Source organism: Orcinus orca, chromosome 10, assembly GCF_937001465.1.
Source record: "Orcinus orca chromosome 10, mOrcOrc1.1, whole genome shotgun sequence".
NCBI classification, from domain to species: domain Eukaryota; kingdom Metazoa; phylum Chordata; class Mammalia; order Artiodactyla; family Delphinidae; genus Orcinus; species Orcinus orca.
The window spans coordinates 26,129,718-26,157,506 of record NC_064568.1 but is presented as its reverse complement, the minus strand read 5'-3'; the positions used below and the strand labels follow the sequence as shown (position 1 = coordinate 26,157,506).

At 43.7% G+C, this 27,789-nt stretch overlaps 1 protein-coding gene across 1 annotated transcript; it reads left to right on the top strand.

The window, feature by feature from the left end:
- The first annotated feature begins 537 nt into the window (after positions 1–537).
- SNTN (sentan, cilia apical structure protein) lies at positions 538–25,930 on the top strand. Its single transcript, XM_049715745.1, has 4 exons — positions 538–646; positions 11,060–11,215; positions 16,160–16,217; positions 17,153–25,930. Exons 1-4 carry the CDS (start codon positions 538–540, stop codon positions 17,328–17,330), a joined length of 501 nt encoding a protein of 166 aa, XP_049571702.1. The 3' UTR covers positions 17,331–25,930.
- The last annotated feature ends 1,859 nt before the right edge of the window (positions 25,931–27,789 follow it).

The window sequence follows — 27,789 nt, the reverse complement described above, 5'->3', positions numbered from 1 at the left end:
AGCACTCCACTTGGAAGGGGAGCCCAACCCTTCTGCAGCCGCAACATCTACTTTAGCACCTAGGACAATGCCCAGAAGGTCAGTGGCGCTTGGCTGTCCTTTATCGAGTTTCATTTAAGCTTGCAGGTCTATTTCCAGAGCTCATGGCTACAACTTGGTAGCCAAAATGGTGCCAGTTTGGTGCCTGTTACCCACCTCAATCCCGCTTTCAACTGAGTTGGAAAATTAAAGAGAACAAATTTGCAGCTTTGATTGCAAACTGAAAAAGTGATACAATTAACGCAAATGTCTTTGATTGCCTCTTGAAAAACATTTGTAAATCAAAATTGGTAATGCTTTTAAGGGTATGACATATTCTTTCAAATTATCCATGAGAGAGGGAAATTGTTTCGGATCATGCAAATGTGTGAATTTATGCCTAATAAATGAAAAATATTCTTCCTTACGTAATTCCCTTTAGGGGACCTGCTTTAGTTCAAAAAAGTTTTTGAACACTTGACAGGTGCCAGGTATTCTGCTGGGCCAGGGGTAGGAGTTATGGAGAATCTGCAGAACTCTTGCTGTCAAGGGCCTCACGCTCTGATGGAGGAGATCGTGGCAAAAGAAAATAACACGAGCCATGTTGCAAGTGTACGTCGTGTAAAGTGTACGTAGGATAAAGTGCACATCCTTTGTCCTATGAAGGAGATAAGGGTGCAGAGTGTTTTTGTTTGTTTGTTTTGTTTTTTTGCAGTACGCGGGCCTCTCAGCGCTGTGGCCCCTCCCGCTGCGGAGCACAGGCTCCAGACACGCAGGCCCAGTGGCCACGGCCCACGGACCCAGCCGCTCCGCGGCACGCGGGACCCTCCCGGACCAGGGCACGAACCCGTGTCCCCTGCATCGGCAGGCGGACTCTCGACCACTGCGCCACCAGGGAAGCCTGGGTGCAGAGTTTTTTGAAAATTAGGAGTAGCTCATGGAGAAGGCTGTAAAAAGTCCAAGATATCATAGAGTCCAGCTTCCTAACTTTACAAGTAAGCAAAATGAGGTCCCCAAAGGTCACGATCTGTTAACTAGTTAGTGCCAAAGCAGATCTCGAACCCAAAAGTTCCCTTTAAAGAGCTGTCAAAGATATGACCAAGTTCTACTGTTCTTACTGGCTTTCTCCAAACCACTCCAGCCACTGGGGGTTGAAGTATCAAGCAAATGTTGTTTGCTTTTTTTTTTTTTTTTCTGTACACCGGCCTCTCACTGCTGTGGCCTCTCCCGTTGCGGAGCACAGGCTCCGGATGCGCAGGCTCAGCGGCCATGGCACACAGGCTTAGTTGCTCCGCGGCATGTGGGATCCTCCCGGACTGGGACACGAACCCGCGTCCCCTGCATCGGCAGGCGGACTCTCAACCACTGTGCCACCAGGGAAGCCCTTGTCTGCTTTTTATAAGGGAGCAGCAAGGTCCATCTCCCTGCCTCCCATCTGGTCCCTTTCCACTCTCCTTCCCATATATCAGGTGGAATAACTTCCCCAAATGCAAATCTGATCATGCCACCCCTTTCCTTCCCACTACCCTTAGGCTAACAACCTGGGTCCATCCTAAGGCTCACTCCAAGTGCTCTGGTCCTGACCCTTGACTGCAGCCTCCTCTTCCACCACTCTCTCCTTCCCTCTCCATGTTCCAGCCATGCTGTTCTCCCTCTGGTTCTTCAATCTTGCCATGCTTTCTTCCGCTTCCGGGGCTCAGCACGCACTGTTCCCTCTGCTTGGAACACTCTTCCTCCTTCTTCACCTAATGACCCATTTGGTTGAGATAAAATACCATTACCCTGACCTGTAGACTGGATTAGTCCTTCCCTGCCCTCTGTATGCGCTCTGCCTTTGCTCTGTATTGAATCACGGGTTGAACATCTGCCTTCTGCGCTAGACTCTAAGCCCCAAGAGTGTGGGAACATCTCAGTCATTCACTTATGCGTCCCCACTCCCTAGCACAGTATGTAGATTCTTAGGTAGGCTAAGCTGCTGGAACAAATAACACTTCAAATCCTCAGTCTTTTACAGAACAAGAAGTTATTTTTTTCTTTTTCATGTGACAGTTCAGAGTCAGGGTTCCAGGTGGGTGGCAGTCCTACTCCATGCCACCATGTAGGGACACAGGCTGATGTGGCATGTGGCTTGCAAAGTACTCCTGATAATTTCTGTGTTAATTGGCTGGAAACAGGAAAGGGCACGGGAAGAGGCTGCATAGAAGGCAACCACTTCTCTTCTGCTCCTTTTCCATTGGAGGGCATTTGGTCATACGGTCACAAAAGGCTACACAAAAGGCTAGGATATGTGGGCCAGCCATTGCCGAGTATTGTACTTCTTTACCATGTGACAAGGGGAGAAAGGATTTTGAAAGACAGATGGCAGCTCCACCAGAACGCTCAGGGCAGATTTACTGAAAATAAATTAATTTTTAAATCATTATATTGCTGTACTTTAGATGCTGATATCAATACCCAAACTCCCAGAATCATTATGTTTCTATCATTTTGTTGGCAGCATTTCAATATCCAAACAACCGGCTTTAATAAAAGGTAAGGCCTGGTGTGACAGAGATGTATGTGTTTCTTCTCTACCATGAGAGCATGCCAAAAGTTAAAAATAATAGGACACCAAAGAATGCCAACGATGTAAGAGAACTTGTAGATAAATCATCAAGCATTTATGATGTTCTTTTTATTCTTGTTTTTATTTTTTTATAAATTTATTTATTTTGGGCTGCATTGGGTCTTTGTTGCTACGCGCGGGCTTTCTCTAGTTGTGGCGAGCGGGGGCTACTCTTCCTTGTGGTGTGCAGGCTTCTCATTGTGGTGGCTTCTCTTTGTTGTGGAGCATGGGCTCTAGGCATGCAGGCTTCAATAGTTGTGGCTTGCGAGCTGTAGAGAGCAGGCTCACTACTTGTGGCACACAGGCTTTGTTGCTCCACGGCATGTGGGATCTTCCCAGACCAGGGCTCGAACCCATGTCCCTTGCATTGGCAGGCGGATTCTTAACCACTGCGCCATCAGGGAAGTCCCTGATGTTCTTTGTAAACATTTGGGAATTGAGGTCCAGTGATAGGAATTAGCTCACCCAAATTTAAAGGCCCAGCTATAATAGGAGCATGGATCCCTGACTTCTAATTCAGTGTTCATCCCACCATGGCCAGTTGGCCCTCCATGGGCAGTACCCTCACTGTGTCCAAGTCAGCATCTGACTCATAAACCTTCAGTGGTATTCAGGATGCAATCAGTCCCCAACTGCCTCTGTTGATTGATCAAGACATAGTGTGGCAAACTCCCAAGGTGTAAACATTTGCCGTAAGCATTCCATTTTATAGGTAAAATATTTTTAGAGCCAACAATGCTGTCATGGAAATAACAATATAAGAAAAAATATACTCATATACTGGGATCATTATCTTATTCCAAAACATGTGGCTTCTTTATAGAGTAACAAGCACAGCTGGATTCTATTATATTGCAGTTATTTTTCCTCCTAGATGGCTGGTCTATGTCTCCAGAGGAGATGCTTTATATTTCTATTGAAATAAATCTTCATCTTGGTGAGAATATTATTGTTACACTATCACAACACAAGAGACCTATGATTTCTGTTTCACAATTTCAGGCACTTTTGATAATGTCAATGACAAAATATCATGTCCATGACATGATAAATACCCATGACATTTCTCATATAACAGCCTCCTCTGAGAGGCTGAGGGGGGAGTGTAACTCTCTATCATCCACACTGCCCACCAATACACAGACACACACACACACACACACACACACACACACACACACACACACACACACACACACACACACACCATTCCTGGCACCAGACTCCTTACAGTAGACAACTGGGCCACATTTATTCCCATGCCTTAAGAAAACACACGATAAATATGGCTCATCTTGCCAGAATGTATTTTATTCAATGGTAATTTTAAGTGTTATTCCCTGAAATCAAGCAGGGCTAGATCATGGGATAGAAGTCAGTACCAACCCACATTTTCACTTCTGGCTGTTTGGGCTTATGCCCTTGATCTCTTGGGGGAGGTGGATAGAAATGGGTGTTGAGAACATATTTGCCTGTCGCATCCAAAGTAGTTTTATCGTGGAAAAGTTTGAAAAGTGTTAGAGTATTGGGGAAACTATCGATCTAGCAAGAAAACAGAAGAGATCTAATTTTTAGTTCTGCCATGTACGACTGATGCATACTGGGAAAAACCACGTTTCTCCTGTAGGTCTTCATTTCTTTGTTTGAAAAAATAACTAATATTAAGAAAAGTTCTAAAATGAGGTGATTCTGACACTTTGCTGTACTGAGGTTTGTGTTTCTACTACACTAAAGTGTTAGGAACTCACTAGATGAAGTGTTTCACATTTTAGGTTCCACTTTCCAGGGCAAGTGAGGAGAAAGAGGCAGGGATTGTTCTCAAGTTCAAGTCAGCTCAGTTCAGCACATGTCTATGCTAAGGCCTACGACACGCCAGGGCCTGGGAATGAATGCAATGATAAATAAGATGCAGTGACTGCCCTCAGGGAACATACAGTCTAGAGCTGCACTGTCCAATATGGTAGCCACTAGCCACCTGTGGATATGGAACACTTAAAATGTGGCTAATTTGAATCCAGTTGTGCTGCAAGTTTAAAATATATGACAGATTTAAGAGACTTAGTAGAAAAAAGTGTAACATATCTGAGTAATTTGTTCATGTTGATGACATGCTGAAATGATATTTTGATAAATTGGGTTAAATATATTTCTAAAATAATTTTATCTGCATCATTTTACTTTTTTAATGTGGCTACTTAGAAAAAATTTCATTATAGTTCGGGCTCGTATTACATTTCTTTTGGACAGCACTGATCTAGAAGGTAATTGAGACAGATAAACAGTGTTTCAGTCTGAAGGTTATGACAAGCTTATGTTTAGGGAAGTAGAAAAGCACAAAGGAGGGGCAGGTAGCCCTATCCCAGGGTTTGGGAAAGAATCCTGCAGGATACACTGCCTGCAAAACGAGATCTAGAGGTATCATGCATCACGGTGAGGAAACAGACTGTGTGACCTTAAGCAAGCTACTTAACCTCTCTGTGCTTCAGTTTCCTCATCTATAAAGTGGAGATGATACTGGAACCCACCTCGGAGGACTGATGTAAGAATTAAATGAGTCGAATCATATACACCCCATAAAGAAGTGGCTGGCATACAGAGCGTGGGCTCCATAATCGTCCATCACAATGCAAGCTCCAGGAACCAAGGAGTTGTTCTCTTTTAATATTGCTCTGTCCCCAGAACTAGGACAAGGCCCAGCAATAAGTACTTGCTGGGAGGACAGAGTGTGTAAGGAACTGCAGACAGTTTAGTATTATTAAAGCATAAAAAGCGAGGTAGGAGCTAGCAGGAAATGTAGACGTGATGTGCCTGGATTCACACCCCCCACCCGCCTTCCAAAGGCAAGAGAGGCAATAAAAGACCCAAGAAGAAACATCAATCCTTTGCATTTTTAATGGCGCTTCGCTCTTTACAATATGCTTTCACATATTCGCCCACAGCTCTGTGAGGCAGGCAGGGCAGGAATTAGGAGGCAACACACTGAGTTTATTAAGGGAAGAACCCAACCATAAAAAGAGGAAACCAAACAACGCCTCACAAAGTCTCATCAGTATTGGTAGGATAAGCGGAGTTCGTTTTTATCTTTTATTTTCAATTTTTTTCTAGTTCGGTTTTTACCACGAGCATATGTTATTTTACAGTCGGGGAAAATGCATGCTGTGTTAAAATGAATGGAGGAGAAGGAAGAGAAGTGGGCTAGTCCAGATGGAGTCCCCATTTAGAGAGCCGTCAGACCTGAACTTCATCAGAGGACTGGGGAACGTCTGGTTCCGCAGCCTCCATGGAGATGCCCTTAGAAGGAGTTATTCCAAAGTGGCAGATCTTTCTGTGGCCTTTGAAGGCAGACAGACTTTCGAATCTTTCCTCTGCCACCCGGGAGCAATGTGACCTTAAGATTCTTAATCTCTCCATGTGTCAGTTTCCAATACGTAAAATAGAGACACAGATAGTACCTACCCTTCTGGGTTTATGAAGCATTAAATAAGCTTATGTTTGAAAGGCATCTGGCACATAGTAAGCAAGAAAGGTGTCTAGGGCTTCACTGGTGGCGCAGTGGTTGAGAGTCCGCCTGCCGATGGAGGGGACACGGGTTCGTGCCCCAGTCCGGGAAGATCCCACATCCCGCGGAGCAGCTGAGCCCGTGAGCCATGGTCGCTGAGCCTGCGCGTCCAGAGCCTGTGCTCCGCAACGGGAGAGGCCACAACAGTGAGAGGCCCGCGTACCGCAAAAAAAAGAAAAAAAGAAAAAAAAGAAAGGTGTCCATCATTACTTGCAAGCTCACTCACAGCTTGGAAGCTCACCCATTCCTTTCCAGAAGGGCACAGCCAGGAGAGGAAGAGGTTACTGTTCCCCATGAGAAGTCTCAGACCCAGCAAAACAACCCATACTAAAGCCCTGTCTAGTTATTCTGGGTTATGAATAAATAAACCAACTGGTAAAAGTTACAGAACGGACATTTACCTCCAAAGGAATTAAGGTGTTTCTTCTAAGCACTTTGCTTCTTAAAAGCAAGACTATTTATAAACAGAGTTTATTCTTTAGCTGCTTAAATGCCAAGTTACCGCCATACAGCTCCTCACCACCTCAACCCCACCTTCCAGGGAAGGGAGACATGAGATAAAAGAAATATGCCATCTCCTTGTTTTTGATGAGCAGGAAAATCTTAGGTAATTGAGGAAAAAAATCCCAATTTTACTTTTTTAATTTATTTATTTTTGGCTGCATTGGGTCTTTGTTGCTGCGCGCAGGCTTTCTCTAGTTGTGGTGAGCGGGGGCTACTCTTCGTTGCGGTGTACGGGCTTCTCACTGCAGTGGCCTCTCCTGTTGCGGAGCACGGGCTCTAGGTGCGAGGGCTTCAGTAGTTGTGGTGCATGGGCTTCAGTAGTTGTGGCACACGGGCTCTAGAGCACAGGCTCAGTAGTTGTGGCACACGGGCTTCTCACTGCAGTGGCCTCTCCTGTTGTGGAGCACGGGCTCTAGGCGTGCGGGCTTCAGTAGTTGTGGCTTGCAGGCTCAGTAGTTGTGGCGCACGGGCTCAGTTGCTCCACAGCATGTGGGATCTTCCTGGACCAGGGCTCGAACTCATGTCCCCTGCACTGGCAGGCGGACTTCCAACCACTGTGCCACCAGGGAAGCCAAAAAATCCCAATTTTAAATGTGGGTTTCAGGATGTGGCAGAAGTGAAGGGAAGAGGTGGATAAGGGTAGGAGGGAAAAGAGCTAAAAATTGAATGCAAAGAAGCAGGGAACTTTCTGAGTCTGGGATAGTAGTCTAGATGGAGAGCCAGCCACTGGACTAGCAGACAGAAGCCACAGGTCAGGATGGGACTGAGGATCAGAAACCAAAGAGGAAATCAAGGAGTAAGAAGCTAAGGGCACAGATTCTGCAGACATTGATTCGACAGATTTGTGAAGCACCTCCTAGCTCCTAGGCACTGTTCTAAGTGCTGAAGTTTCCACAGAAGAGAAGACAGGCAAAACATTCCTATCTTCTTAAGGCTTATGTTTTCAACATGGATTCATACTCAAGCTCTGCCACGTATTAATGTGTCCTCAGCAAGATCCTGTCCTTTCTTCATCTATACAATGGTATAATCATGGAGAGACATACAGTGTTCATGGGTTGGAAGAGTCAACATAGTAGATATCAGTTCTCCCCAAGTTGCTCTCTAAGTTTAATGAAATATAACAACATTCAAGTTGTTTTAAAAAAAAACAGACAAACTTATTCTCAACTTTATGTGGGAAGGGGACTAAAATAGTCAAAACTGTAAACATCTCAAATGTCCTTTGGTGGTGAATGTGGTACATACATATCATGGAATACTACTCAATGAAAAGGAAAATACCATCACTACATGCAACAACTTGGATAAAATGCAAGGGAGGGGCTTCCCTGGTGGCAAAATAGTTAAGAATCCGCCTGCCAGTGCAGGGGACATGGGTTCGAGCCCCGGTCCAGGAAGATCCCACGTGCCGTGGAGCAACAAAGCCTGTGTGCCACAACTACTGAGCCTGTGTGGCCAAACTACTGAAGCCCGTGCGCCTAGAGCCCGTGCTCCACAGCAAGAGAAGCCACGACAATGAGAAGCCTGCCCACTGCAACAAAGAGTAGCTCTGCTCGCTGCAACTAGAGAAAACCTGCTCGCAGCAACGGAGACCCAACGCAGTCAAAAATCAAATAAATAAATTTATTTTTTAAGAAAACGCACGGGAATCACAACATTGTAAAGCAACTATACCCCAATAAAAAAATAAAAACAGAAAAAAAAACTCAAAGGAATGATGCTGAGTTTAAAAAGCCATTCTCAGAGAACTTCTGTATGATTCCATTCACAGAACATGTGTTGTTTCGTAACATGAAGATGGAGAACAGATTAGTGATTGCCAGGGGTTAGGGATGGGGGAGGGGGCAGGTAGAAAGATTGGCTGTTACTATAAAGGGTTACTACGAGAGAATCTTATGTTGGTGGTACAGTTCTGTATATTGATTGTGGTGATAGTTACACAAAGGTACACATTTGGTAATATTGCCTAGAACTACACACACACACACACACAGGATGAGGGCATATGTAACTGGTAAAATCTGAACAAACTGTGGATTGTATCAATGTCAGTTCCTTGCTTTGGATGTTGTACTGTAATTATGCAAGATGTTTCTTGGGGGAACAGGTGCGGGAGATTGTTTTTGCGTATTTATTGGCAATTTCCTGTAAATTTATAATCATATCAAAATAAAAAGGTTAAAAATGCAATAAAAATTTAAATGGTATAATAATCCCTATGGTGGTTATGAGAAGTAAATATACAATTTATTAAAGTATCTGGCACACAATAGATGCACAATAAATGGCAGCTCCAACTTCCTATCCCAACCAGATTGCTGCTTACACACATGTCCTTGACTTGCTCTAGCTTGGAGCAAATAAGTGGGTACTCTTGAGTTGGGGGACAAAAAAGAGTTATCCATTTGTGGGACCAGGAAGTCCGAATGCCTCAAGCTTCGGCCTAATTGTGGGTGAAATGACACGGGGGGATGGAGAGGACATACATTTCCTCATGCAAGAGAGAGAGAGGCCAACACATTGATTAGAATGCTTTGGCAGATGTTTATATACACCATTTACCGTTTAGTCGGAGTCCTGTTCAGAGATACAGTAAAAACTGAGAAGGTCCACAGTTGTTTTCCCTTCATCCATTCCTCTTAACTCTTGTCATTCCATCTAACTTTTTTTTTAATTTTTATTTTATATTGGGGTATAGTTGATTAACCATGTTATGTATTGAACTTTAATTTAAAAAAAAAAAAAAAACTAAATGCTTAAAATCTTTTAATGCCCTCTCTGTACATCTGATGGAAAATCCTGATTCCTTTCCAGAACCTAGGAGCCCTGGATGGTCTAGCCCCTGCCAACCTTTCTAATGAAACACACTTTCAGCCTCTAGACTCCAGCCACAACTGTCTCCTTTCAGCTCCTCCAATGTGCCAGACTCCTGATCTGAGCCTTCACATATGCTGTTACCTGAGCCTGGAACACTCAAAACAACCCTAATCCCAGGCTGACCCACCCCACCCTTTAGATGGCAGGTCCTTCGCACCGTATTGGTCTTAGCTTAAATATTAATCTACTTATACAGTAGATGCCTCCAAGACAACCTATCTCAGTGCTTTTCCTCTGAGACCTACTCTGTAATTTTCTATTTCTTCTGTTTCTATACCTTCTTTGCCTCATACAAGTTGCAAGTATGCATAATATATGTGTATATGGATAAATAAATAATTGTCAAATATGTATAAAACAAATATATATATATACACACATATCCTCTTGATCATTATTTATTACCCCACTAGATTGTAATATAGATGAGGGCAGAGGCCACATCTGGTTCTGTCACTTCTATGTGCTGAACAGCTCAGAAAGTACCAGAAACACAGTAAGTGCTCGATACAAAAGTCACAAATATCTGACTGATCATCTTTCTTTGAATCCATGATTGTTGCACTTTACCTGGGCAGAAAGCTGTTGGATTTTGTTTTCTCTTCTTCCTATTCATTCATTCAACAGCATTTACTGGCGCCTACTACATAGCAGGCATTTGTGCTGGTCACTGGGAATATAGTGATAAAAAAAGCTATGATCTCTGGCCTCATGGAGCTTGTATTCTAGTTAGAGAGAAAGATGATTAAACATGCAATAAGTGTAAAGCAGGAAAAGTTCTATAATAGGGGATGTATTGGGGACTGAGAGAACAGAGAGGATAAGATTTTTCTTCATTGTCCTTCATGCACTTCTCAGAGTTCACTATGTGCTACCCACTGGAAGGGACTGAGCTAGTACCATCCTTTCAAGGAATTTAAATCAGAGAAACCAGCTAGATCACTGTGATTGAGGCCATAATTCAAAGAGATCCCTTGTCTATCATGATATCAAAGGACTTGTCCTGGATATCATTCTCCTTTATCACACTGGCATGTGGTGATGCTCTATCTGACACAATATAAACTCCACAAGAGCAGGACTTTGTCTTATTCAATGAGGTATCCTTAATGCCAGGGACTGAGCCAAGCACACGGTAGATGCTCTATAAAGATTTGTTGAATAACTGAATGAAATTACACGTCGGAAGACCAAGGCTTAGAGAGGTCAGGTGTTTTCCCAAGGTCACAGGGGAAGAGGGTGATAAATCTCATCCTAATTCTACTAATTCTAATTGCTACTGAGGGACTTTTGTTCTCCATGGTTTAAAGGTCAAGGATCAAACTCCCCCATGTCCCACTCCCAGATAGGTGGCAAAGAGCCCAAGACCAGGATCACATTGACACAAACCTTCCATCCCTGTTCCCTAAGTTCCCCTGGAAGGTAGAGCCTCATGTCTGGGGAAGGGTCATTTCTAACCTAGGCTACACAGTTGTACATTTCTTCTTTCACAGCTCTACACAATGGTTCAGATCTGGAAAAAGCCATCGCCACTGCCGCTATGATTTTCAGAAACTTTTCTGACCCTGATGGCAAACTTGGGAAAGCTACTGCCAAAAATCTACTGCAAACCCAATATAGGAATTTCACAGAGGTAAGAGAACTAATAGGTACCAAGAAACAGGGGGCCACGCCATAACGGCTGGCCCAAAGAGTCAACAACTCCAGCTCGAAGTTACCATTATGTTGCTTCATTCCACAAATGTTTATTGGACACCTACCCTACGCCAGGAAATGAGCTGTGCCCTGGGGTTAATGCAGTGAACAAGCTAACAATCCAGCAGAGTAGAGAGACGTGCTGAAAAAGTAATTAGAAATAGTCAGAGGACCGTGAAAGAGTAGAACGTGCAGTGACAGAATAAAACAGAGGGACCATCTTGGGCTTGGTGGTCAAAAAAGAGCTCCTGGGAAATTAAGGTATAGCTAAGATCTGAAGAAGGAGATCAAGAGTGAGCAGGGACCGGGGGCGGGGTGCGTGCAGGATGAGAATGATGGCATGCCCGGCAGAGGATTTGGCATAAAGCATGTCAAAGACCTATGAGGGCAAGTATTGGTGAGAAGAGGAAGGGAAGTAGGAAGCAGTGGAAGAGGAGGCCGGGGGGGGTGAAGAGAAGCCACTTCTTACAGAGGCATAGCGTGAGGGCAGGAGGAAGCCAGGGAAGTTTCTAAATCCGGGTCGAAGGAATTACACCAGCTGCAGTAGGAGATGAGACTGTGGTTGGGATGGGGAGTGAAACGAAGAAAAGAGGAACCGTGGGGAGGGAATCCAAACAGAAGATGTTGGTTTGGACTAAGGCACCAAATATGGGAGGCATCTGGAAGGTGGAATGAACGGGATCTGATAACCATGAGGGCTGAAGAGCAAGGGGGACAAATATGATACCTCAGTTCTGACCGTGGGAGGAAGCGGGCGGTGGTCCCGTTTCCAGAGAAGAGGAAGGCTGGAGAATAAGCAGATTTGAGGTAGGGAGGGAGGTGGGGGCAGGTGATGAGTTCTGTTAGCACGTGTCAAGTTTAAGATGTCCTTGAAACTGTCAAGTGGAGAAACTCGGACAGCAACAGGATATGTGAGCGGGAAGGTCAGAATAGAGATCTGTAACAGTGAGAGTGGGCAATGTGAAAATGGTTGCTGAACAGAAGGAAGTGACCTAAATCATCTAGAGGCATCTTTCTCAAACCTCAGCCACCTGAATACCATCTTCAATATTTTTCCCATATCTGCCTATAACCTGTATTATAATGTACCTAGAACTTGTTAAGAGAACGCTCTACTTAAAGGAAATTATTTTATAAGGAGCCTTGATCACCATTTTAAATGTAAATTCAGTGGGTAAAAGTGGAAGGTAGTAAAAAAATATAGATGACTGTTCATTCTTATTTAATATTTATTCTTGCATCACCTAAAGCTGTGTTACATTCTACCAGCAGTACATGTTCAAACTTTGGAAAATAGTAGCCTAGGGAAAATGCATAAGAAAAAAGGAGGACCTCACACAGAACCTAAACCACCAACATTTAATGGTAGATTGAGCAAGAAAAAACTTAAAAGTAAACAGTCTCTCAGGTTCTATGTGTATTCTGAGACGTTTAAAAGAGCAGTATTATAGTTCCTTTAAGATATAAATATATATGGTTTTAGCATACCACAGTGATATAAGGTGCCACCCACTGGGGGAAGCTGGGTCAAGGGTACAACTTCCTGTGAATCTATGATTGTTTTAAAAGAGTGTGTGTGAAATCAGCTTTTTTTTTTAATTCCACAAGTGATTTTTTTTATAGCCTGTTTCATAGAAACAGTGAATAGATTGGTGGTTGCCAGGAGCTAGGGGAAGGGGAAAGTGGCGTGGTATAGGTCAGAGGGTGCAAATTTCCAATTTTAAGAAGAATAAGTTCTGCGGTTCTAATGCACAGCATGGTGACTATAGTTAGTAATACGGTACTGCATGCTTGAAGGTCACTGAGGTAGATCTTGAGCATTCTCCCCACACACACGCACACACACACACACACAAGTTAACTCTGTGAGGTGATGGATGTGTTAATTATCTTGATCTTGGTAATCATTCCACAACGCATGTGTATTAAACCATCACACTGTACACTTTAAATATATACAATTATATTTGTCAATTATTCCATAATAAAGTTAAAAAGGAGTGTGTGCAGCAAGATCTTTTTTGACCCACCTCCTAGAGAAATGGAAATAAAAATAAACAAATGGGACCTAATGAAACTTAAAAGCTTTTGCACAGCAAAGGAAACTATAAACAAGACAAAAAACAACCCTCAGAATGGGAGAAAATATTTGCAAATGTAGCAACTGACAAAGGATTAATCTCCAAAATTGATAAGCAGCTCATGCAGCTCAATATCAAAAAAACAAACAACCCAATCCAAAAATGGGCAGAAGACCTAAATAGACATTTCTCCAAAGAAGATATACAGATGGCCAACAAACACATGAAAGGATGCTCAACATCACTAATCATCAGAGAAATGCAAATCAAAACTACAGTGAGGGGGCTTCCCTGGTGGCGCAGTTGTTGAGAGTCTGCCTGCCGATGTAGGGGACGCAGGTTCGTGCCCCGGTCCGGGAGGATCCCACATGCTGCGGAGTGGCTGGGCCCGTGAGCCTGCGCATCCAGAGCCTGTGCTCCGCAACGGGAGAGGCCACGACAGTGAGAGGCCCGCGTACTGAAAAAACAAAAAACAAAAAACTACAATGAGGTATCACCTCACACCAGTCAGAATGGCTATCATCAAAAAATCTACAAACAGGGCTTCCCTGGTGGCGCAGTGGTTGAGAGTCCGCCTGCCGATGCAAGGCACACGGGTTCGTGCCCCGGTCCGGGAAGATCCCACATGCCGCGGAGCAGCTGGGCCTGTGAGCCATGGCCGCTGAGCCTGCGCATCCGGAGCCTGTGCTCTGCAACAGGAGAGGCCACAACAGTGAGAGGCCCGCGTACCGCAAAAAAAAAAAAAAAAAGAAAATCTACAAACAATAAATGCTAGAGAGGGTGTGGAGAAAAGGGAACCCTCTTGCACTGTTGGTGGGAATGTAAATTGATACTGCCACTATAGAAAACAGTATGGTGGTTCCTTAAAAAACTAAAAATAGAACTACCATATGACCCAGCAATCCCTCTACTGGGCGTATACCCTGAGAAAACCATAATTCAAAAAGAGTCATGTACCACAATGTTCATTGCAGCACTATTTACAATAGCCAGGACATGGAAGCAACTTAAGTGTCCATCGACAGATGAATGGATAAAGAAGATGTGGCACATATATACAATGGAATATTACTCAGCCATAAAAAGAAATGAAATTGAGTTATTTGTAGTGAGGTGGATGGACCTAGAGACTGTCATACAGAGTGAAGTAAGTCAGAAGGAGAAAAATAAATACCGTATGCTAACACATATATATGGAATCTTAAAAAAAAAAAGGTTCTGAAGAACATAGGGGCAGGAGAGGAATAAAGACGCAGACATAGAGAATGGGCTTGAGGACATGGGTGGGGGAAGGGTAAGCTGCAACGAAGTGAGAGAGTGGCATGGACTTATATACACTACCAAATGTAAAATAGTCAGCCAGTGGGAAGCAGTCACATAGCACAGGGAGATCAGCTCGGTGCTTTGTGACCACCTAGAGGGGTGAGATAGGGAGGGTGGAGGGAGACGCAAGAGGGAGGAGATATGGGGATATACGTATATGTATAGCTGATTCACTTTGTTATAAAACAGAAACTAACACACCATTTTAAAGCAATTATACTCCAATAAAGATGTTTAAAAATTAATTAAAATAAATTTTTTTAAAAAGGAGTGTGTGCCTGGGTGTGTGTGTCTGTGAGTGTGAAAGAGAGAGAGAGAGAGAGAGACAAAGTACTACAGTGTGAGACACAGAAAAATAACTGGAAAGAAATGTTAATAATAGTAAGCTATCTTTGGGTAATGGGGTAAAGGGTTATTTTTACATGCTCCTATTTTTTCTAAATGTCCAATGTTAAACACATATCATTTTTGAAATAATTTTTTTAAGAAAAGCTATTTTTTCAGCCATAAACATCAGGCAGAATTAGACAAGAGATCCAAAGTTCTGGGGAGTCTTTACAGAGAGGGTGGGAGAACAAATCCTATATTACCGGCTTACATCAGAGGCCGAAAGAAATGACAGATACTAGAGAGAAAAAGAATGCTGCGTGTAGCTGGCAAAACCTCAGTGAGCTTTTAACAAGTATGAAAATGAGGACCTAGTAGACGGATCATCCTGATGTGATTCGCCATCCCTCTGAGAACATCAGAGGAAAAGAATTAAAACCGAAGTCACCAGGAAAGACACCTTCAGCCTCGTGTCCCTCAGTGTAGGCTAAACCGGGAAAGGCAGCCGTTCTGGGATCTCTAGCAGCCGACTCAGCCAGACCACGGTGCCATCCCGCCCTCTCCTCCAGATGAGAGCAGAGACTGATTTCAGGGGACTTGAGGGGACTGCTCAGCCCTGGCATCCTCAGTCTCAGTGGTGATAACTTCCCTCCACTGAGCAGACATGTAGCGTCATGTCAGAATGCTGTCTTGGGGGACTTCCCTGGTGGTCCAGTGGGTAAGACTCCATGATCCCAATGCAGGGGGCCCGGGTTCCATCCCTGATCGGAGAACTAGATCCCGCACGCGTGCTACAACTAAGTCCGCATGCCACAACTAACAAGCCCTCCTGCCACAACTAAGAGCCGGTGCAACAAAAATAAATTTAATTAATTAGTTAGTTAAAAAACAATGCTGTCTTGGACCAACCACCCAGCTCCGCCCCGTGAGAGTCCCTCAGGCAGGTACAGCATAAGAGTCTCCATCGCTAACTGGGCTTTCTCCTAAATCCTCACACAGGGTTCTCTGGTAAACTGAGCCAGACCTTCTGGCTGAGGCCTGGGTCTGAAAGGAATATGTCCTTTCTCATAAGCCTAAACATAATTTGGGGTATCTGACTTAGCCCTCTATAGCCAGTCAGAGATAGTAAAACTGAGCACCTAAAAGCACTGCTAAGAAGATAAAAAGCAAGATGGTGGGTCAGGCCCCAAGAAGTCTGGACCTCCTCCAGCTCCGTGGTCTTAAAATATGCAGCAAAAAGAGGAGGAAGACCTCCAGCCATCTCTGACCTTTGAGCAAACAGAGTGCTTTACGCTAGTAAAGGGCTTCTCTCTCTGTCTTATCTCCAGCTCTTCCTGGAGGGAGACAGACACAGGTCCTTTCACCCTCACTGATAGGTGTGACCTCTTGAGGAACAGCCTAGAGAAACATGAAAGGTCTAAGCCTGTAAGAGGAATGTATCATCACTCCTAAAGTGCCTTAGTCATTGCTGTGATGGGTTTTTTTTGCAGCCAGCACATGGATGAGTGTTTGGGGTTAAACTAAATGCAGTGAATCAAATGACCTTAACGTTTTTGATGCACTTGGGAAGATATTTCACGAGCTGTGGCTGGAACTGAAAATCCCCTCCATTTAGGTGTCTTCACATGTTTTCCTTCAAACTGTTGCTGATGACTATGAACTTGGGTTTGATTCATGATCAAACTTAGGGCTGAACAGTCTTCCAAAGCACATATTTTCTTTTAGCATATTTTATTCCATATTTCTGGATAATCTTATGCTCAGTGCAGCACATAGTGGATACCTCCAATAACAAAGGGATTGTACTCTGAAACCATAACAGTATCTGTATCTGTAGAGAAGTAGGGTAGCAGTTGAGTGTGGGTTCTGGAATCGGGTAGCCAATGAGCTGAATCCTGGTTCCGCACTCACAGCTGCCTAGCTTGGGGCAAATCACTTCATTCTCACTGAGTCTCTGGCATTGCCTCTGTAGGGTGGGAAAATAATAGTTCATATTCAATAAGGTCACTGTGAGCACTTAGTGAGATAACCCATGAAAAGATTTAATACAGTGCTCAACTAGTAGCACTGGTAGCAACTTGACATGTTGTTAATAACATGTTTACTATTGCGTATTATCTGTAAAACCGAGGTGGCATGATGAATTCGGGTTTTTTGCTTTTTCTTCTTTATTCTTACGGGACAAGAAACCAAACCAAGATACAGAGACTTCCTTTCTGAACTCGACAAACATACAGAAAATAAGCTGGATTTTGAGGATTTCATGATCTTACTGTTAAGCATCACGGTAATGTCAGATTTGCTACAAAATATATGGAGTGTAAAAATTATGCAATAGGGCTTCCCTGGTGGCGCAGTGGTTGAGAGTCCGCCTGCCGATGCAGGGGACACGGGTTCGTGCCCCGGTCCGGGAAGATCCCACATGCCGCGGAGCGGCTGGGCCCATGAGCCATGGCCGCTGGGCCTGCGCGTCCGGAGCCTGTGCTCTGCAACGGGAGAGGCCACAACAGTGAGAGGCCCGCATACCGCAAAAAAAAAAAAAAATTATGCAATAAACAGCTTTAAATATATAGTTAGACAAATTAATGGCAAAAGACAGTATTAAATTATTGAAATTTTTTTCATTTTATTTTTAATTAATTGAAGGTACTGATCATGCACCTGGGGTAGCCTAGGATGGTTCTGATTGCTAATGTTCAGACCCAGTGTAACTAAAAAGTCTATGCTTACTCTTCAAAAATGTTTAAATAATATAGTCTCTGGTGCTTTACAATATGATAGATTTGATACCGCTGAATATTGCATTGCTTTTGCTGCATCAGTAGTGTCTTAGAGCACTTTCCTTATAATCATTGAGTCCCTCATTCATTCACTCTTTAAACAATGTGTGTTGAACCTCTACTTGATGGTATTGCTGAGGATACAGTAATTAACCAGCCAATCTCTGCCTTCAGACATGCCTGCAGAAGTCCAGCAGTAGAGATAGGCTATGAACAATTCATCAATCAATTGCATATACAGTATAATTATAATTGTGATAAGGGCTACAGGATGCTAAAAGAGCTGTTATCACCAGACCTGGGATCAAAGTCAGATAAGCTCTACTGACATTCTGCAAAAGGCAAAACTATGGGGGGCGGGGTAGAGCGGTGCTTGCCACGGCTGCAGTTGGGAGATGGAGTTGTCCACAAATAGGCACAAAGGAACTTTTAGGGAGGATGGGAATGTTCTATAGCTTGATTGTGGTGATGGTTACATGACTGCACACATTTGTCAAACTCTTAGAACTGCACACTAAAAAGGGTGAATTTTACTGTATGTGAATTCTACCTAAGTAAATATGACTTAAATCCCCCAAATCCCAATATTTTTGTAATTTCTGGCCATGATTTAACCAACGACTCCTTGAGAATATGATCTAAAGGTGGGCATGTCTTAAAGACACACAGCCCCTATGGCTATACCTATGTTCCTGAGTTTAAATTATACACACACACCCATCAATGCCTGAATGTTTGAGATAGACTTGCACAAAGACTTTTACTCATTATAATATTATTGTAGCTTCCTGAGTTCCCTCCCTCATCTCCTCTTTTCTTCCCAGCCCAACACGTTAAGGATCCCTTTCCAAAGGGAGACCTCTGACCCTGGTCTGGAGAAGCGTTATCTCATCTTGCAGTGTTCCAAATCCACCAAGACCCGACTCCTTAGTCCTCCCTACTTTCCAAACCTTAGGCATTCTAAGTCCAAGAGTTTATGTACCATGTCAGGGAAAGCCCCAGACTTTACTCTGTCACCATCTTAATAGGTGGAATGTGTGTTCAACAAGACTCAACCCATGTGCCAGGTACTGTTTTAGGGGCTTTACAAATATTAACTCCCATCATGACCCTCTGAGGTAGGTGTTAGTATTATCATCTCACAGATGAGGAAACCAAAACACAGAGGTTTTGATTTTCCCAAAGTCACACAGCTGGCAGGTTGGAGAGTTCTCTGCCCTCTCTGTGGGCATTGTTGATTTTGTTTTAATATTAGACTTCTTCATGAGCAATAATATAATTTAACAAAAATAACTGTGCACATTTCAGGCACTGTGTGAGAGAGAGCGTGGTACCAGCTGGGTCCTGGAGAACCATTTGGCATTCCTCAAATAGAATCTGTGGGCTGTGCTCCCTCCAAGCCCTTTGTATTTTAGTCACAAGTAGCTGAATATGGCAACCTTGGTGACCAATCGAAAGGTCAGATTCACACCTTTCAGAAAAGGAAAAAAGAGACCCTGGCCAATGGTGCGAGGAGGAATCTTGGAGCCATTCCAACCCTTGGGGCTCCCAAAGGATTTATGATTCTCCATCCCAGATGGGAAATCACACTCCTCTGAGGGGGAAATCAATTATAGAATCTATTTTAGCCTGATGCAAAGAATGAAAACAGAGCAAAAGCTCTCGGAGCATCAGTGACAGATAAATTGATGAGCACTGTGCTAAGACCCTAGATCACAGGAGCCTCACCTCTTGGTTCTGGTCCCAGGACCATGAGCTCTACTCTTCAAACAAAGGTTCCATCTTGAAAATATTACTGGTCATCACAGGTGTTGATGGATGCAAATCTGTCCTGGTATCCCTTGGTCGCAAAGAACAGAGCGCGCTGGAATCACACACACACATACACATATACACACACACACGAAGGAAAAAGGCACAGGTTATATTTATCAACAAAGTACAGCAGCATATAACAAAATGAAAGGGCAGAGAATGCAACTAATGTCCATGAAACACTGGAAACAGCGATAGAAAGCAAAATCAAGATTTTGCTCTTAGTGTCTCTTAATGGATTGGTTTCTTGGCTCTGCTTCTGTCTGCATGTGGCCCCTCCCTCACTTCCATCTCTACCTCTCTCTTTATCTGTACCTCTTGACTAGTTGTTTTTTTGGTGGTTTTTGGTTTTCTGTGTTATTTTTTTCTGATTCTAGGCCCCAAAGCCAAACACATTGTCCCCATTGCTGGCTTCACTTCTCTCTTTAAACACTCAACCAACACTCACTAGCATCTCAGAAGCCCAGTTCCAATCCCCCAGAGCAAGAACCCGATTGGCTGGATTCAAGTAGGGATCATTCCAGATCTAGCTGTCTGTGTTCAGGGATGCAAGTCGTGTGCCCCCTCAGCAGGGCCTGTGGGAACTGACTCTGCAAAGTATATGGACAGGTTCTCAAAGAAGGAAGGGAGGAGCCAGGGAGGAAATGACTGACAGAAAATTATAAGAATCTCTAATACAAAATCCATAACTTGGATAAGAAGGGCAGTGTTATTTGCTTCTCAGGCATGGGCTCAGCAAACATAGGAATTGATGGAATAATCTCCTTTGGTTACTCCAGGTAAAATCTTTCTTGTATCACTGTATAAAAGGAGCAAACCTGAGCCTCCCTGGGAAGGTTTCCTGTGATTAAATGTAGTTAAGATCTTCCTATACAAGAGCTGTGAGCACCCTTGCAATTTGGTGAGCATGACAGAAACATACCCAGTCCTGGAACCCCTAATTTTCTTTATTTTAGCCTCTAAAAATGGGTCCAAGTATGAGATCAGGAATTGTGCTTTAAATAGTCCTTTGTGAGAAAGGGGTAAGTGCTGGAAGGAAACCAACAGGAGTCCTGCACGTCAGCTGACCTTTGGCACTGGTAAAGCTAACGAGAGTTCTCAGCGGAATTCAATTTAGAGAATGCAATTTAGAGAGGTCGCGTGACTTACCAGGGTCACAGAGCAATAAGTGGAAGATAAAACCCGGGTTCCAACCCACGTCTATCTCGTGCCACAGTCTGGCTCCTTTCTGTGAGGACACGTGTGGATATAAAACTCCCCAAAGGAGAGCATCCCCATGATTTACAGCTTATACCTGATTATAATTAGCTGTTCTCCAAAACGAGGAGGAAGAGAGAAAGAGGAAGAGCAAGCAGCAGCATCTCACGCGTCCAGAACCCAAAGGGAATCAAGAAGCATTAAGGGGAAAAGCAGTAACAGTATAACTTGGTTTTCCTTGCCTTTCTATGTCATTTAGGAAAGCAATTCTTCCTTTGGGGAAAGGCCATGGAATTTTAAAATCTGTGTGGTCTGTAGCCCATGGTTTTGCTTGAAGAAAGTATAAGTGGCAGGAGGGAGGCCATGGAAGAAGGGAAGGAAGGGCAGAAGGGCCCTTGGGAGAGGAAGAGATTCCCGACATGCACCTGCTAGGCGGGGCGTTGCGGATGCTGACGTGGAGGGCAGAACCTGGACTTTTCTTCCCGGCTTTGCGCCTGATCCCCTGCTTCCAGGTCTCAGATTCTTCCTCACTTCGTGAAAGGGTGCCCTGTGACCGGATGTTCCCCAAATCCCTTCCCATTCTGAAATAATCTTTTGTATTAACCAGGACTTTTTTTTTTTTTAAGAAAATTATAGCAAGTGCCAGTGACCATATGGACAAATTTTAATCACTTAAAAAGCTGTCTCTGGGGCTTCCCTGGTGGCGCAGTGGTTGAGAGTCCGCCTGCCGATGCAGGGGAAGCGGGTTCGCGCCCCGGTCCGGGAGGATCCCAAATGCCGTGGAGCGGCTGGGCCCGTGAGCCATGGCCGCTGAGCCTGCGCGTCTGGAGCCTGTGCTCCGCAACAGGAGAGGCCACAACAGTGAGAGGCCCGCGTACGGCAAAAAAAAAAAAAAAAAAAAAAAGCTGTCTCTTCTACTTCTCTTTCCCATCTTTGACCTTGGCAGTCTGTGGTATAAGCCCAATACACAGAGGGCTAAACGTCCGTACGCAAGAGATGTCCCAGAGAAAAAAGACATAGATTAAAAAAAAAAAAAAGCTGATGATTTCTCAATGCTTTGTAGATTAAAAACATGTAACTATGCTTTATATAAGTTTTGAAAGTGCCACATAAGTCACACAATTCATGTGGCCATTTACTGCCTTGTAAGTAACATCTTTAAAAGTAAGTGCGCTGCCAGGCTTGTACAGTATCCTCAACACCTAGAACAGCACCTAGAGTATAGGGGGTGCTTGATGAGTGTGAAACAAAAAAAATTAATGAATGAGTCCTTCTCAAACAGAAGAGGTGGAAAACGGGAACATGAAGTTATTTGCTTGGACACAGCTTAATGTCTTGCTGAAAAAAAAGAAAACATGGTGTGCTTTAACGGTAGATGAGCACACTGGGTCTGATGACAAAGGCTGTGCTAGCTTTAAAAATCGGTAAGAATGAAGATTTATACTCAGTTTAAGATTGCTTTCGCTTTAGCTTAGCTCAGAACCAGCAAATCAGCCGTGCAAAGTGTATTGTCAAGATCAAAGACACAGAGAGTGAAACATCCCCATTGTCTAGGGGCCAATAAAGCCCACACAGAGTGGACAATCCCTCAAGACAGTGGAGCTCGGAGCCCAGAACCGCTCTCCAGCTGTGATTATCTGGGGGCAGAGCCTCAAGTGCACTTCCAGCTCCTTCTGTGTCTTATCTGTTATGGGACCTCAGCCAGGTCCAAAGGCACATTTTTATTTATAATATGAAGCTTTTTCAAAATGCAATGATTTGTCTTTATATTCCAAGAAATTTTACTGCCCTCATCTGCTTCTCATTATAGTTTCTTGTCCTTTTTTACCTTAAGAGTACACTTTGACCTCAAGCAGATTTGCAGCCCACAGTGGGACAGGTTAATCCTGGGAAAGCTTTGGCCCCTTCACCAGGGAGAGAGATGGAGGCCTCAGGATCAGGACCGGGTTGATCTGGTCGCAAGGCAGCCACGTCGCTAGTGGCCTGTGAAAGCTGGGAACTGGCTGCTTTCTCTAAATCTCTCTCTTTGAAGGAAAGAAGCTGGAGGTATCGGGAGCCTCTGAAGGGCTTCATGAAAATCAATGATGAAATTAAAAGTGGGAAAAGGAGAACTTCGATTTCTCTGACACTTTGGTCTTCAAGGAAAGAGCTTCGATTCCCCCTGCAAGGCATGTGTGGAATGGTGAAGACATCAAATGGCAGAGAAACGGGGCTTATGAGTCATGAGCTGTCCACGCTGGATTCCCTCCACCCACCCGCTCCCTGAAATCAGAAAGGGAAGAGAGGTGAAGAATGGAAATTACTTCTAATCTCTGGGTGACCATGTGGGAATGAACTGCGGTTTCTTGACCAGGAGACCCCTTTGAAATTAAGCTCGAGGCAGGTGATCGGGCTCAGAGGAATGGGAGGCTTTTGTCAGCACCCAGAGGCCACACACAAAGCCAACTTGCTTATGATGTCAGTTCTGATCTTCATTTCAACTGTCCTGAGCTGCTTGGGGGCTGATGCAAAACCTCAGGAAGAGGAGGTCATCACTCTTCCTGAGAAAGATGACCTGAGAAATCATGTCAGTTGTGCCTGGAGCATCTCAGCCTGAGAACTAAGACTCTTACTCGTGTCTGTATCCTTACGAGGATGGGTTGATTGTACTCGTTGGCAAGTACACAGCACACATTCACAATCAGCATCTATGCCCATTGCTCTGGGCTGATGTCATACGAGTCATAGATTTTGAATGTCACTATGTAGCGGATGACGCTGATGCCCAGCACGTATCTTCTCAGCACATCTGAGCCCCCCTGTCACCTCAGGAGACTATCTCCAGCTCGCTGACAACTTCCTACCTCAGGTACACACGTCTTTCTTCTCTGGAGCCCTGGGAGCTTGCTCTATAGCCGGCAGGGGACATATGGGCATGTGGAGAGTTAAAACCCCCAGAGGCAACTCTCAGCCAATGAGGAGGAAAATCAATGACTAAATCCTCAAAGCCTCCCCACCCTTTGATTATGAGTCAAGTCCTTCACAGCTTCTCAGAAGGTCCCCAGGGAGACTGAGACCCAGTTGCCTCCAGTGGTAAATTACCCGTTAATATACTTTTATTATTTTTCCTCCTTTCCTTAATTCACTTTCCCAGTTTCCTTACTTTTGCTTCCTAGGCTCGCCTTCCTATAAACTTCCTGCACCTAATTTCCTGTCTCACGGTCTGCTTTGCGGGGGGGGCTGGGGGGGTGGAATCCAAACTGAGAGAACCCCTCCCCTGACCCCTATACTGAGAACAGTTTTTCTTTTTCTTTTTTAAATTCTTATTGGAGTATAGTTGCTTTACAATGTTGTGTTAGTTTCCACTGTACAGCAAAGTGAATCAGCTATACATAAACATATATCCCCTCCTTTTTGGATTTCCTTCCCATCTAGGCCACCACAGAACATTGAGTAGAGTTCCTTGTGCTATACAGTAGGTTCTCATTAGTTACCTATTTTATACATAATATCAATAGTGTATATATGACGTGGATGAACCTAGAGACTGTCATGCAGAGTGAAGTCAGAAAGAGAAAAACAAATATTGTATATTAACGCATATATGTGGAATCTGATAAAATTGGTATAGACAGTCTTATTTACAAAGCAGAAACAGAAACACAGATGTAGAGAACAAACTTATGGATACCAAGGGGGAAAGGGGGTGGTGGTGGGATGAATTGGGAGACTGAGAACAGTTTTTCATACATCGTAAGTAATCAAAAAGTACACGTGGATGTCTTGGGAAATCTTGCTAATGATAATTCCAGCTATTCCTTAGAATCCTTTGGGAGATGATTCACAGTTGGAGATCATGAAACAGAGAAGATGAAATACTCCCTTTCTTTGAAGAAGAGGGACAGCATATATATGAAGGCAGGAACATGTGTGGTAATTGCAGGGAAAGGTTATAGTTCTGTGTGCCTGGGACTTGGGTAGGTGGTAGATGAATGGTGGGGAAGGAGACAGGAAATAGGTTTCTATCAATTCTCTCTCTTATTGACTCATTTTATTCCAGGTACCGCAGTAAAGGAGATCTCCATATAGAATTGAGCTCAACTCTAACTTAAACAGGCAAAGAAGACTTTGATCAAAACTATTCAAATAGGGGAGAGAAATTGAACTCAACTCTGAATATAAAAGGGAGAAGCGGGGGTTTAGAGGCAATGGTCAGAGTGAGGGAGTAGGTGAAAAATTAGTAAGAAGAAATTGATTAGATATCAAGAGTGGGAGGATTCTCACTAAACTTGCTAATCCTGGGCTTGGCGGCCACAGGAAAGACCTGGTCAAGAGCTGGGCTCAAAGGCACCAGGTTAAAGTTTGACCAAGAAGCTGGTCAAACCCTACCAGTGTGCTACCTCTGCTCCGACACAAAGAGTACGTGAAGCATTAAACCGTCCATCCACACTGTCAACAGATTCTTATGAAGTACTTCTGCTGGGCTCCGGGATACAGTGGGGTAGGAAGACAGACATGGCCCTTATTCTTATGAAGCTACATGGTTTGGAGGGAAGGTAGACACAAACTGGGAATTGCGTGGCTCGGTAAACACCGTGATACGGGAAGTTCAGGAATATCCAGCAGGAACACCTAGTCCTGGTTAAGTTTTTTTTTTTTTGGATGACTTCCAGGATGACATGACATTGTATTTAAAGCCTTAAAGGTGAGTAGGTGTTGGCAAGGCAATGAGGAAAGAGAATAACATCATTAAGAATATGGTGGGTTCAAGAAATTGAAAAAAAGCTTGAGATGGGTGACATATATACACTAATATGTATAAAATAGAAAACTAATAAAAAAATAAATAAATTTTTTAAAAAAAGAAAGAAGACTTTCCTATTCATAGTGGAAACAAAAGTATTGTGAGCTACATTCTTTTTAATGTACACTGTATGTTTACTACATTAAAAAAGTCTATGAAGATTATAAATATGAAAATGGAATTATACTTTATTTTTATAAGTAAATATTTCCTTAAATTGGCCACACATAGTTGTACACAGAACCTAGATGTCAACTCAGCTGAATATTTTATAATATTCATTCATTTACTCATTCTTTCAAAATATATTATTGAATATCTATTATGTGCCAGGCATTATTATAGGTATTGAAGATAAACAAAATTCCTGCTGTCAACATATATATGTATTTAAGCGGAATAGGCTCAATAAATAAATGAAATAAAAAGAAGAAAAATAGGAAAAAAAAAGCTTGAGATGAGTGGGGGAGATTTGAGGAAAATTAGGCTGGGAAGTTGGATAGAAGCCAGATTAAAAAAAAAAAAAGACTTGAGGGCCAAATTAAGAAGATATGTATATGTTTACTACAGGACTTCTCAGAGCCTTTAATTAGTAGGTATCTTGGTTTGCATTCCACCAGAAGCACACTAAGAATCAGAATAGAATTCGTTTGTTTGGGAGGTGATTTCAAAGAACTCCGCTAGGGGAAGTGAGGACAGTCACTAAAGGTGCGTTAATGAGCAGGTTGATCCCCGTGGACAGCGGGGTCTTGGTCCCTCAGGTGAGCTCTAGGAGACAGTGTAGATCATGCCTCAGAGTTTTCCCAACCAACAGGCAAGGAAGCTGAGGAATTCTCTCCCTTATACTGTCTATCGTTGATTGATGTCTGCTTTCAAGGTCATTGACTCTCCAGTGCTTCCAGCTTGCCCTGCGCCCTGGGTCAGGAGGAAAAGACAACAAATAACAGAACAAGAACCTAGGGCAAGAGCCACAGGTGCGTACAGTAAGCAGAGTGTGCAGTGCATGTGGGCACAGCATGGACAGGGGCTGCTGCAGTAGGGTGATGGGGTCTGTGAAGTTTCAAGAGGGGAGATAAGGTTTGTGCATTTTCCAAAGATATTTGACCACAGCATACTTTTGTATAGAGCATCCTGAAAGACTAGTAGTTTCCACATAACACATTGTGAGCGTTCCTTGTCTAGGTCAGTGGTCAATACATTTTGTCTACAAAGGGCCAGACAATAAGTATGTTTAGGCTTGCAGGCCATATGGTCTCTGTTACAGCATCTTCACTCTGCTGTATCATGAAAGCAGCCATAGATGACACGCAAATGAATGGCCATGGCTACGGTCCAATGAAACTTTATTTACAAAATCAGGCAGCAGGGCCAGATTTGGCCCTTGACCTATAGTTTGCTGACCCCTGGTCTAGATCATTCCTACAGCTCCATCCAGCTCTAAGATTCTAAGACATGTTTGTGGTTGTCCTACTCAGCAGAAAGTTCTGACTGACTGATTTTACAAAACCTTCGCTACCTCCTTCCCGTGTGGCTCCATGGTAAGTGTGTCTCAGATCATGGTGCCTAGTCTCTCTGGAACCCATCGCAACCAGCCCTCTGCAGCAGCCTCTTCGTCACATTTTGCCCACAGCCTCTCTACTAGGGAAAAGTAACTGAGCCTAAATTTAATTATTTCGCTGGGGAAATAAAAATAGTGTTGCTCTGAGGCTGCCTGATGCCAGGAATTTTCCATGGCATGGGAAGAGAAAAAAATAAATAGCAGTTTGAAATAAACAAGTCCTACCCACACTTCAGCAGGGGCCTAGAAAGGTGTGAAGACTGGGGGAAGCAGGGGAGGGGGCGAGGTGGCAGGACCCCACTCCCTCTTCTTTATTTTTGAAGTTGAAGACTTAGGACAATAGTCCCTCCTGATACGCCCACTTAACCTGCATTTACTGACCACCTAATGAATGCCAGGCATTCATTCCTTCATTCAATAAACCCATGTTAAATGCCTAATTTGTGCATTGATTATTAAGAATTCTCCGTAATTTTTAAGAATTTCAGTGGTGACAGCAGAGCATTAAACCAAGCATGGACTCCTTCTAAGCACTATGGGATTACATATGTCACACCCATGAAGCCAGCCTTGGTGTTTGATGTTATAAAGATATATGTGCTGTTACAGAGAACACTCCATTGCTCGCCCTAGAGAAGTTAGTATCCAAGGAGGGAGGGAAGAT